Source organism: Mesocricetus auratus, unplaced genomic scaffold (genome assembly GCF_017639785.1).
Source record: "Mesocricetus auratus isolate SY011 unplaced genomic scaffold, BCM_Maur_2.0 Super-Scaffold_100015, whole genome shotgun sequence".
Lineage (NCBI taxonomy): Eukaryota > Metazoa > Chordata > Mammalia > Rodentia > Cricetidae > Mesocricetus > Mesocricetus auratus.
Genome location: NW_024429198.1, coordinates 59909303 through 59922966, shown reverse-complemented (window position 1 = coordinate 59922966; position 13664 = coordinate 59909303). Strand labels below are relative to the sequence as shown.

The 13664-nt window shown below is 39.9% G+C and overlaps 1 protein-coding gene across 1 annotated transcript in view; it reads right to left on the bottom strand.

Annotated features, from left to right (window-relative positions):
- The window catches only part of Pik3c3 (phosphatidylinositol 3-kinase catalytic subunit type 3), a 77048-nt gene that overhangs the window by 53025 nt on the left and 10359 nt on the right, over positions 1 to 13664 (bottom strand). Inside the window, exons 4-6 of the mRNA XM_013124577.3 lie at positions 13304 to 13433; positions 3966 to 4052; positions 1990 to 2085 (exon numbers count right to left, since the gene is read on the bottom strand). Of these exons, the coding sequence (XP_012980031.1) occupies positions 1990 to 2085; positions 3966 to 4052; positions 13304 to 13433 (313 nt within the window). The remainder of the gene's footprint in view (positions 1 to 1989; positions 2086 to 3965; positions 4053 to 13303; positions 13434 to 13664) is intronic.

Genomic DNA, 13664 nt, shown 5'->3' with positions numbered 1-13664 from the left:
ACGCGGCATCTCAGGGGACAACACAGGCTATCACAGCAACAAGAGCACAGCACTAGTTCCTGACACACGTCAAGGATTACGGCTGTCTTATCTGGATGATGTCACCATTCTTGAGGAATGAGCTTTTGTTTTAAATCGGACTCAGCGTATTTACATGTCTCTGGCAAATGTACTGCAGTAGGCTAATTGTAGTCACGATTTATTTCCCAGGACTGTGTACATAGCACTGTGTTTCGCTATTTCCAGAGATTAGTGTGTTCTCAATTTTACATATATGCAAGGAAGTCAGGAGGGACTAAAGAAGTACCACGACTTCACTTCAGTAGTAGAGTCTTACAGGAAACAACCAATTCCCACAGCTGTTGTTTAACAGGCTTGTTCTCGGTCACAACACCAGAAAACACATTTATCAGCCCAATTGTGACAGGTAATCTTCACTAAGGCTATCTGTCACAGAAGACAGGTGACAAGAACGTCTGTTTCCATTAGACGGTGATGCACTGGCCCAGCAACCCTTACACTAAGTGGAAATATGACAGAATGGGCAGACAGGCATTAATTCACAAGCAACTACCCAGAAGCAGTAACCTGCCAAGCTTATCGAAAATTCTAATTCTGTTCTGTTATTATCCCATCTGTTGTCTAAGCTGCCTTTCAAAAGACCCCTCCGTCTTTGAAAGTATCACCCAATTAGCAGGTTCTTCACGAGGAAGCCCCATTCAAGCAGCAGTATGGCTTTAATAAACACGTATAGCACAAACTAGAAAGGAATTTTAAAATACACTGGTGAAAATTTGCTCAATAACTTTTTCCTTTCTTTTTGAATGATGTTTTCTAATGCACTAATATATAATATTAAATAACCTACAATTCCATCCTTCCTGTTCCTTCTCATATATAAAAGGCTGAAATAAGTTAAATTATCCTAATGTTTCACCAAAGTGAAAAGAACTAATTATGAATGAAGGGAAAACGTAAGATGATTATCTAGAGAAGGATCACAAAGCAATGATAAATTAACAATGCAAATCCAGATCCTTTCTTAGGAAAATCTTCCAGCTAACCGTCTTCAAAGTGTACAACCATGAAGTCACTGGAGGCAGTGTCAATAAATGACACTAATATGTAAATGTAATTTACAACTTCTAATGAACAAAGCCTCATGTATAAGCTATACTGTGTGCTACATGTGTTTATCTCTCATGTCACATACAAGAATTCTGTTCTTATTTAACAGATTTAAACACTATTTCCACAGCAATGACTATACATAAAGGATATAAGCATACATAAAGGTATGTAAGTACACATTTAGGTATGTAAATATACTTGAGTATGCACACTACCTAAGTATACATATAAGTCTACAGGTATTCATTTACGTATCTAAATATTTCTGTAGCATTTAAAGGAAACCCCTTCAACATGAATTTAGAGCAAATAATTTGAGACAGCTACATTCTAAACACTGGGCTATTTCTTCCCATGATGAGTAAGCACAAACAATACACAATCACTATTTCAGTCTAGTAGAAACACTGTCTCCAAACTATGGGTAAACTATATAAACACATGTCAATGAAGATTTTCATAAACAGAGGCACATATATAGTTCCAAAACATTACATACAGTGTTAAATAACTGACATCTGAATTTTCAATATCTTGCCAATGAAACATTATCTTTTCCTACTTTATTGTGCAAATGGATAGCTGCAAATAAAGCTATTACTTTAGTGTCATGATCACTAGCCTGCAGAACAATTAATCACAAAGTTTTAATCATTCATGTGCTTAATAAATTTTGTGACCCAGAATTGCATGAGCCAAGTGGGCCGCAGCTATGTGACAGGATTGTCTGTGCAGAAGCAGCTGCTGCAGGAAGCTGAACTGCTCTCCTGCCACCAAACCCTGAGTCTCAGTGAGAGAGCAGTCGTCTGCACCCCAGTGCTTGATGCCAGAAAGCTTAAAGAGTCCCAAGGAAAATACCTTTTCATAGTACACAATACCATACTCCTTATCATCGCACTTGACACAGCGGAACTCAACCATCAAGTACATGAAGTTGGAGCTTCGTTTCTCGCTCTAGAAAGAAGAAACACACACAGGTGATCGCTTTCAACCCTTCTTAAAAATGACACGTCACCACAACGCAGCGATGTAAGAGCCAATCAACTACTACCTAAAATGTAGCTCTCGCTGTTATCCATATGTAATAGCGCCTACGGAACCACTGCTCTACCTAGAAGAGTACTTTACTCGGCAGACCATCTCCAAATTCAATAAAACTCAGGGTTTAATCAGCATTTTGGAATCTACGATTTTAAAGCTCGAAGGTATATTGAGAACTATTTTATTTTAATTCAAATATAAATACAATTTGAACTTGTGACAATTTTTAGAAACTTCAAACTTTATACTATATAATCACCTATTCAGGGAATTATTAAGTGTACAGAAAAGTAACCTTGCTTTATTTTCTTTTTTAAGTTTATAACCAAAGATAAGGGCTTAAATAATTTTAATAAAATGTTCACAATTTCTGAATATTCCTAAGGTAACTTGTCACTAACAACTTTTATCAACACTGTATGTGCACTCAAAGATACTTCTCTCAACACAAACAAAAAATAGATTCATTCTCTCTACCTCTATATATCTGCATATTTACATATATACATTCTCAAAAACATAAATAAAGCAAAACGACTTAACTAATCGTCCCAAAACATTTTTTACAGATTTCATTAGATCCAATTCATAGAATGACAATGTATAAACAGGTTACTTAGAGGAGAGATGGTTCAGTGGTTAAGAGAACCACCCTCTGTGCTACAGGACCAGGATTCAATTCCCAGCACATGTAAATTGGGTGACAACCATTTGTAACTCCAGCTGCAAGGGGATCTGACTCCCTCTGCTGGCCACTGCCAGCTCTGCGTGCACACGATGCACAGACATAAAAGCAGGTATGCGCCAATGTCATTTACATTGTTACCTCAGTAAAGCATTAGTCTACTGTCTGGTGAAGAGCAGCAGGATAAAGGAGAAAAGTAAACCCAATGCTACATTTCTACACACAAAGCACAGACATGGAAGAAAACATACAGGGTTAAAGAACTATTTTTTTAATTGAACTATTACAAAAAGTGCAAAAGTTAACTCTCCAGTAGTTTTGTTGAAAACATAAATACATTTACAAAGGATCTCAATTTGACAATCAATGTAAGTGTCAAGCACTCCCAGGCTCATCTAAAACAGGAAGAGCAGTCCCTCACATTCAATCTCCACCACCTTCCCCCGCCCCCTTCTCTACTGCTGAGAATCCTTGGAGGTGTCCCAAGAATTAAGTCCTGTAATGTGTACATCACAGCTGTCATTATCATGATCACTGGCATTGTCCTCTAGGAATCGGAGTCATAAAGTTGGCTCAATCCTCTAGACACAAGTTCTTATACCAAACATATGGTATTCCTAAACCAAATATACAAACTACTCAAATATAATTTTGAAAAGACTCTCTGAAGCCATCTTTTAATTAGATGTTTACATGGCCCGATACACAGGTCAAGGAAAAGTGAGCTGTGCGCAATGGAGACTTACTGAGGAGCCAACATCCAGTTAAGTAGCTAATGCAGGAGAGGGCACTTCTGAAGTGCTGCGCGGTGACTTCAGAGAGGGGACAGCACTGCTGCGGTACTCAACAAACAGTGACAGGCACACGAACAACAGGACTGAAACACACGGGAGCCTTCACATACCACAGGCAGCCGCTGCTAAAGGTCCAGGTCACATCAGCTTTAAGAGGTCAGGTTTGCTGCTTACTACTGTAAAACTCGGAGCTACGAAGGAAGGACTTACTTTTTTGCCAGATAGCTGGCAACAGATTTGTTTCTTTTTTTTAAATGTTAACTTAGGAATCTGCAGAATGTATTATGACAGAAGAAAGGAAGAAAACTACTCACCTCGTTTATCATTTCTATCTCTCTAAACGTTAATCTGTCCAGCCAATCCACTTTGACCATGTGTCCTTGCCGATGAGCCTTGGTAAGCTGCAAAAAGGACAACAGGGTTAATCTTAGCACAGAGCAGACAAACAGGAAGATGAAGGACAGCAACTGATCACTCAACTGACCTGAAAAATCAAGAATCTATAACACTAGAAACCTAAAGCGTTTTAGGAGGTCGCACTGGAAACTCCAAATCAGTCTCATAGGATTGGTAACTGTACACACTACATTAAAAGTAACGCTTACACTACTTAAGACACTGTAATATAAACTATAATAAGTGAATTTTATGCTTATATTTGGGGTCTACACTTACGATAATCTCATCAAGTATGTACAAATACTTCAAATTCTGAAATTATCCAAAACTCAAAACACGTGTGGTCTTTGAAGAACTAAAACAAAGAATCCTCAGTCTGTACTATCAGTTTCACCCAATATGCCCGTCTGCACAGCCAATCCCACATACAGTCTTCCTACACATCACATTATATGCACGGAGCCCTCCTACACGTCAGAGATAAACCCACACATTACAGCATCAGATTCCACATGTGAACCATTCCTACACCTCAGATTCCCACATACAAAGCACTTTCAAGGATCAAAACCACGTACAATATCAGAATAAGAAACTAGGCAGGAGACAAACCTTTTACTAAAAATGAAAAAAAAAAAAAAACACTAAAAAGAAGTCTTTAAACCCAAGCCTGCAATCTTGCCATTGTTATTAAGCAAGAGAAGAACACAGTCGTTCCTGAATGTTATCTAAAAGTTCTATAGCTCTTATATTTTGATTATCACACATGAAATTATAATAGATCGTCTAACCCACCTTTTCTCTATTCTTCTTATCTGCAATGTAATAAATATTCTAAAAACTAAGTTATACACAGAAAGGTAATTACTGTGGACCCACGAATCATTACTCTAAGACCTAAGTCCATACACATTCATGTGTGCCTTTATTTTAGGAGACAACAACGGACTTAAAAACCTAACATCATTGACGTTTGCATGCACTGAGATTACACACTGTCTTGCCCTAGTTTCATAAATTATATCACAGTGGCTTTTCAGATTCCTAGAGAAGTCAAGATAAGCTACAAGGTTCTCAGATTAGAACTACCTTTGATATTGACCCTGTAAATTTTAAACATCAGCCTTACTTATATATCAAAACTTTCTCAACAAATTCACAGAATGAAGCAATACTAGGCATCAAAACCTTATATCACCACTCCTCTTAGCTCATCGAGTTCCTCTTCACTGTTCGTGACATGGCAGCATCCCCATAAAGACATCAAACAGTACCACTAGCTATGACCTCACTCAGAACTGAAAGCCACAATCACTAGTATTCTTTATCACCCTTGACACCATCCCAACTATGAGTTCACAGTAACTCAGAAATAAAAAAGGCACAATCTTATGTAAAATGTTTGAGGGTTAGGAGCTAGAGAGATGGCTCAGTGGTTAAGAACACTCGCAGCTATTGCACAAGACCAAGGTTCAGCTCCCAGCACTGACATACTGTCGCCTGTAACTACAGTTCCATGGATCCATTACCCTCTGTGAGCAGGGGACCCACAAGGTTCAGCTCCCAGCACTGACATACTAACTGTCGCCTGTAACTACAGTTCCATGGATCCATTACCCTCTGTGAGCAGGGGACCCACAAGGTTCAGCTCCCAGCACTGACATACTAACTGTCACCTGTAACTACAGTTCCATGGATCCATTACCCTCTGTGAGCAGGGGACCCACAAGGTTCAGCTCCCAGCACTGACATACTAACTGTCGCCTGTAACTACAGTTCCATGGATCCATTACCCTCTGTGAGCAGGGGACCCACAAGGTTTAGCTCCCAGCACTGACATACTAACTGTCGCCTGCAACTACAGTCCCATGGGATCCATTACCCTCTGTGAGCAGGGGACCCACAAGCAGTACACTTACGCATATGCAGGCAAAACACTCACACATATACAATAAAATCCCTTTTAAAAATTTTGAGGTCCATTGTAATACAAAAACACTACTTAGGAAATAACTTTCTTTGAATAGCAAACAGCACCTTTGTCCTCAGGGTAACCTCTAAATGAGACTAGATAAAAGGGATCTTAGTAACTACTACTTATATTTATAAAGAAATGGAACCAATCTAGAAATCCATCACAGATGAATGGACAAAGAATATGTGATATGCACATATACATACACACAGGAATTTCAGTCATAAACAATGAAATCACACTGAGAGAAAACAATGGAACCGGACAAAGATCGTTATCTTAGATGAAATGTGATAGATTCAAATAAATACTGCATGTTTTCTCATAGCCTGAATCTAGATGTGAGTGTGTGTGTGTGTAAAACATGAAAGTAAAAAGTGGACTGAAGCTAGGAAGAGATCTTTAAAACGGGAGAGAGGACAAAGGGTAGGATAATGAACAAGTGACATGGACAGGAAAGCAGAGGGGACTGTTTGGGAGAAGGAAGGGACGCAGTAAATCAGCGGTGGGAATGAGAGAAGGCAGAGAAAGAGAGAGTGACACAGTGAACAGAAACGCTACCTTGAAGCACATGATTTTCATGCTAACTCAAACACCAAAAGGAGGACAGCAGTGAGGGACTAGTATAATCACTCACACACAGCAAGGGCTACATAGGCTGTTAGCTCTTGTAGAAGATCACGGGATGCGTGAGCTACATCAATGAGACTGATAAACACTCACAAGAACCAAAGACCAAGCAGTGCAGCTTACAGGAGAGTGCCACACTGCAAGTTGGAGATCTGGTCCCAGCACTGACAAACTCTTTTCAAACTGTCACTTATGAGCCCACACCAATAAAAATATTATTTTCTATGTGTGTCCTAACATGCAAGTGTGCAAAACATGACAAATGGTACCATCCCATAGTTACTACAGGTTGATACGTGTCATTTTTTTCTTTCCACTACAAGCATATAAGTTCTTTCTGATTTCTACTATTACTTAGCTCATACAAGCAAAAGCAATGTTTATATAGCTTTTGTATTTTCACTGTAAGAGCCAGTTTGGAATGATGTGATGAGACTCGCAGACACTTTCTGCCTCCTATCTTTGCTAGCCATTCTCCGATGGTACATGGTTATTATGCAATCGCAGTTCCCCTGGTTTCTGTTATTTACTAAACATTAGTTTGTGTTTTGACCCAACATTTGGTCCCCACAATGATTTGCTGTGAGGTGAGTTGTGTCCTGATGGGGAAAATGAAATGAGGCTTCCTTCTTCTCCAGTACGCATGCCCAGATACATCGGGGACTTTCTGTAGCTGTTCGTACCAGCTGAATCTATGTCTCCGACAATACATGTCACTCCCTACACATGCCAGGCCTTCTTTTTTTCTTAGTTGCATACCAAATATGACCTTTCTCAATCTTCTGAACAGCTGTCACAGAAGGAATAATAAATTTGGTAAAGCCACCACAAAGGCCAAGTATAAATTCTTTCAGACCTCAGTTACAAGAGCTGTTCAGTAAGTGATGGGAACACATACACTCTAAAATGCAGTAATCAGAAACAGTGAGTAATGCCTGCATGTATGCCTCAACAGAGGAAAAATAATGATGAATTCAGTTGTGAATGGAAAGTCAAGAGTCATTTACGTATGTTATGACTGTTCAATAGCTCCTTCATTACACCTTGATATTGAAAGAAATTCTAGGTATTTCTCAACCTAATTTAGTTACAGAAGTTCTGCTGAACTGAATAATTACCACTGAAAACGTCTCCCAGTCATTCACCCTATTTACCTACCAGTATCAAGCATGCCCAGTTAGAGGCTTACAGCATTCCCTTCACTATTTCCCATGATTTCTGAAGAAGCTACCTCTTGAGAGACATGGAGCTGGAGTTAGATCATCCAGAATGGCTTCTCTGTAGGTTGCACACCATGGTAGGAATGGCGGACTTGGTGGAAAGCTCTTCTAAGTAATCCATCCAAATTCAATACACTTCAGCTACCAAAGTCCCTTTTAGATCTTCAAAACATAATGACTTTGATTTTTAGGTAGGGCTCAAGGCACATGAAATAATAATTATTAGTAATTAAAAGCTAATTTGTATTAACATGCATTGACTTTATATAGCTATAATCATTGAAAGCAGCTCCTGTGTTACTTTATCTCTTGTTGGTGCTGATAACAACGTATCTAAACAAGAATAGTCCTCCAGTCTACAGCAGCTTCTAGTTACCACCATTTCCACCAATGCTGAGGATCAAAGGGGACTTCTATCAACACAGGTGAGTGTAGGAAACTTGTATGTGTTACTGGATTAAATTTCTAATTCATTCTGAGTCTTTTTTTTTTTTCCTTTTTCTTTTTAAGTATCCTGAGACAGTATTCTCTGTGTGTAGCCGTGGACCTATGTCTTTCCAAAGTAAGATCTGTACCCTGTTAAGCAGCAGGGTGAGAAATCCAATATATTAAAAATACTTGTGAAGAAATCATCCTTGCTGTATATCCATTCTAGGAAGAGCCAGTAAGTGTGACTCACTTTGTCAGGCATGAGGATTCTAAAGAATTCACAAGAAGCCCCACAGGGTTGGAAGAAGATCGGTGTCCCCTAAATATGGAAGAACCATTATTCTCTATCTCACGAGGAACTAAACAGAAAGGAGCTGCAAAGACTATTCACATAAAAGAACCAATAGCAACACTGTGATATCATCAGATATCACAAAAGATGTCATGATGAAGTGTTATATCACAGACCAGTGGGTGTTGGATAAAAGTACAGACAAGAGGCTAAAGTAGCCCAGCTTGCCAACATCCAGACCAGGAGCAGCGGGGACAGGGCCTGTCAAACATCAGTCCTTGGAAACAGATGAGCTCCCTCTTTTGCTAGGCCCAATGTAAACACCGAACATGCTAAAGCCATAAATCTGACAGAGCCTAGTACTTACCACTGACTTATATCAAGTGAGAGGAACAATGGAGAAGGATGATGAATGGGATGGAAAAATGTTTGCACATTTTTTAACTCTGCCTAGGATGTTTGCTGATTTAGAAGTAGAAGAAGGGAATAATATAACAATTAGTATAAATAAAGTAATAAAAAGCATTCGACAAAAAGCTGGAAACCAAATTAAAAAAAAAATTGCCTCAGCCAGATCAGACAGTTGCCCTCATACACGTAACAGAAAGCGCTTGACAATGGCTCACAGCAACCACCAGAAAGGAAAGTGTCCCAAGCAGGGCTGCCCTCATTTTCACAGTGACAATGGCATGCCTGGAAACTGTAAAGAGGTTTGGCAGAATGTAAAATCTACTCCACAATGGAACACCACACCCACTGCCAGTTATGCGCTGCTTCCAACACCCTGTGCCAGTACAGCAAACGAACCCTGCTTTCTTCCCTTTCCAGTCCAAAGTGCCAAGGTTTTCACTGGCTTGCCTAATCCCCCATCATTCTCTGATACTTAAGAATGAGTAGAACTAATCTGCTCTTCAGCAGAGGGTGAAACCTTCAAATTCACAGAACCTATGTGAATAAGCCAGGCTGTCCAGGCCCTGCGCTTTTCACCACAGACACTGCATGGCCATGCCAGTGTAGTTCTGCAAGTGGCTGTTGCTTTACTCCACACCCCCAAGTTAAAAGGGCATTACTTTACTCTGTCATCTCCAGTACTTTTCTTCCTTTTCGTTTTGTCCATCTGAATGAATTAGCTCTGGCTAATTCAGAACTCATTATATAGACGAGGCTGGCCTTGAACTCAGATCTGCCTGCCTGCCTCTGTCTCACAAGTGCTGGTATTAAAGTAAAGAGCCACTGTTCTTGGTCTAATACCTTTCTTAAGCCTGGAACAAACTGACATAAATACTGACAAAAAAATTTTTATTCCTGATCCTAATAGATGATGTGAGTCAGGCGCAAACAGACAGACGGTGGCTGTCTCATAGATTTCTATGATTTAAAGATGTATCTCTGAAATAAACAAAAATAATGAGTTCCACATGTATCAAATACAACATAAGCTATGAAATAATTTGTAACTAAGACATAATATAACCACACACAAAATTAATCTGAACAACTAAGACTTAACTATAAGAGTATGTCAAAGTCTGCCTGTGCCTATATATTTAATTCTTAGCAAGCAAAGGAGTTTTATCTACATTTTTCTATCTTCTTGATTAATGAAGTCTTGTCCACAGTTCTTTAATTTTACTTTTAAGCATTACTCATTATTCAAGAAGACTAGTATTTGCCATATAAAAGTTTCATTTAGTTAAATTTCTCGGAAACTAATCTCATTTTAAAAGCATGCTACTTTCTTCTCCTCAGGCAGAAACTAGAGCTGTAAAAACAGAACAGATTTGTCTGAAAATCAATCAATAATGTTTTAAGGCTCAGTATCACACTGGCATCAACACACTCAGTCTACTCAGTGCCACGAGTTTTAAGGCAAGTCTGAAGGCTTTGACAGTATTGGAGAACTGTGAGTAACCCAAGTGAATTATTGAAAAGATGCCACTCAGGAGAATGAGCAAACAATTGACAAGGGATTCCCAAACCCTAGCTGTAACATGAAGTAGTGGGGATATGTAATTGACTCAAGCTATTCATAAAGGTACGTTATTTAGAGCAAAAATTATTCTTTATGAGTTTTGTATAAAATGATATACATTAAGGTAATGTCAATTGCCTTAGTTACTTTTCTATGCTGCCCTACTACAAGATGAACAAGGCAACTTATACAAGAGAGCACTTAACTGGGCTTACAGTTTCAGAGGATTAGAGTCCACTACGGTGGAAAAAGGACAGGGCTGCAGAACAGCTGAGAGCTTACAATCTGCTCTGCAAGTAGGAGTCAGAGAGAGCTAACTGGGAATGGTGTGGGTTTCTGAAATCCCTAACCCTGCCCCCCAGTGACACCTCTCCTCCAGCAAGGCCAGACTTCCTACTCCTTCTCAAACACTTCTACCAACTGGGAACCAAGTATTCAAGCACATGAGACTACAGGGGCCATTCTCATTCACACATAACAGTAATTGTCATAAGTCTAACGTTTAAAATCATTGTCACATAAAAAACATCTAAAGGGATAAATGAAATAGGAGAGTCTCTCGCCCAAACCAAATGTTAGGCATGTATTTTTCCTATTTGTACAGGAATGAATTTCTCTATGAACTCTAATTAGTCACTAATTCTCTTGCTCTGTAAGACAAGCATTTAAAAACAGAAGGTTTGCTTGTTCATTGTGATTAAAGTCCAAAACTACAGCCAAAGTATGTGAGCGGGAGTGTTGTATTGTATTCCTTACTGTAAGCTGTCAAGCCTCAACTGTTTCTCAGTTAGAACTAACTCCCTAAAAGTACTTCCAATTGAGTCTTCTCTGTGTCTATGCTCTTTTAAAATGTGTGTATTCTTTGAAAAACAAAACCTGTACTTCATTAGGTCTTCACTTGGTTAGACACATCATACTGTACTGTCAGCCATCATTTCTATACTGCATTTTCTCTTAAGGATTTAGGATTATAGGTGAATGGCTTGACTGAAGGCGGGAAGGATGCCTTCCTCTCAGTTTTTACAAGCTGCCCCGCTAATGATGTGGCGGCACATGCGATGCAGTGCTACAGCACACAGCAGGATGATGCAGGGTTGTGTTTGTCCTCTGGCTCCTTCTCAGACAGCCTGAGGTCCAGACCCCCCCCCCCCCAGTGACCAGAGTAGCTCTGTGAGGTACCATGGCTTCTATCACCCCATTACTGCAGTGCTCAGTCCCTCCCACCCCCAACATCTCCACACAGACCACAAAACACTGTTCATCTCCTTGGTACTTTCCCTTCGCCTCCTCTTAATCTAACTGACAGACGGGAAGCACACTGCGAAGACATCACGCAGAGCTGCTAAAATGAGAGGGAGACAGTGGGAAAGCATGCTTCTGCGCTATTTCAAGCTGAAGACAGGAGTCCGTAGAAACCAAACACCCGAGCCCAGTGGCCACATCCAAAGCCCCAGGAGGATATGCACCCTAGCATAAAATTCCTACAGAGTGACAAGCTGAAAGGAGAGTTGAAGGGGACAGTGTACACACTGGATCACCATTACCAAGAGGCTGGTCCCCACTGCGAAAGTTAACAGACAGCCCTGAAGTGTGGTCTTTCAAAGAGACGTAAGCATTAATTATAAAAGTTTAGAGATGGTAAAAAGGAAAATAAGCAAGATGTAGGGGGTGGCATATTTTAATACACACATTTCTTTCTGTTCCCTATTAAGACTCTAGGAAATATAAGTTAAAAAAATAAGACCTAAGCTGAACACTATACAACAGTATTTCTTTTTATCATACCCATTTTTCCACAAAGGAAAGGTAGGTAGGTTTATAAAACAGTCTAAATCATCAGAGAGATTGAATACATTAAAATCACTATGACAGGACTGTTTGTAAAAAGTCAAACTTAAAAGTGGGCTTCCAAATGTTAGTTATTCATATTGTAGTTAGAATTTAACTTCCACAGTTGAACAACAAATCAGAGTAAAAGCATTAAGTCCAGCTTGGAACTGACACTCTTCCTTTATTAATTACCTAATACCATCTTTTCATAGGATATTAAAATTTGGTCTTCATTTCACAGTCCCATTATCCTTAGGTAGCCAGACTAAAACTATATTCTTACAACACTTAAAAACCAAAACTTACAAATTTTAGTAGCACAGAGTATATGTGAAATGATTCTAATAAAATGTCTATGTGTAAGTCATGGAAAATAGCCAGATCGAAGTCCACAGCTGATAAACTCTTAAGGAGAGGGCAGACATAAGAGAAATCTGTGATCTGTCGCAAGATCTGGAAGTGAGCAGCTGAAATACCTACATCTTCAGTTTTCTTCATTTGGAGAGAGAGGAAGGAAGCTGAAAGATGATACCAGTAAGCACACTTAGGAGGGAGCTATGCCACCCTTTTCCCTTAAAAGGGCAAATCGGAAAACAGACACAACAGTGAAAATACCAGAGACCCACACGTCCAAATCTGAAGCAAGTCTCGAAAAAAGGCCACAGGGTGTGCGATTCCAAGCAAGCATTAGTCCACAGCCAGAAAGCGGACCAGCAGCCATCACCAAGTGAGGGAGGACGGAATGGAGAGTAACTACTGAGTACACGGAGCTTTCAGGTGTCCTAAAGCCATACAGTTAGGATGACTATGTAAGGTTTAAAGAGAGACAACAACTGACAGGACTTGCAACGTCAAGGGGCATGGACTAGCACCAGTCATTCTCCTTGTCCCAGAAGCCTGCGTACCTTGGCGAGGCGGCTCATCTGGTCTTCTGAGAGTGTGCTGCTTGTCCTGCCAGGAGTTCTTGTGGGTTCTGAGCCATCTGCCTCCACGTTAGGCCAGACTTTCAAGTCATGCATTCCTTGGCGAAACATGCTATAAGGGAAAAATTCAGAAAAGTAAACTGAGGAGGTTCATTATAAACAAATGTCTGTCAAGTCTGCCAGGTTCCGAGTCCTCCACGGTTTGTGCAGCCCTGAGCTACGCTGCTAAAGATCCACAAATCTCTCCTCAGGGCAGCCTTTCTCCCTTGGATAATCAGAAAATGAGAGACCTCTAAAACCAATGTATATGCTATCAGTGTTGAGGGAACTCCTCGGCAGACTT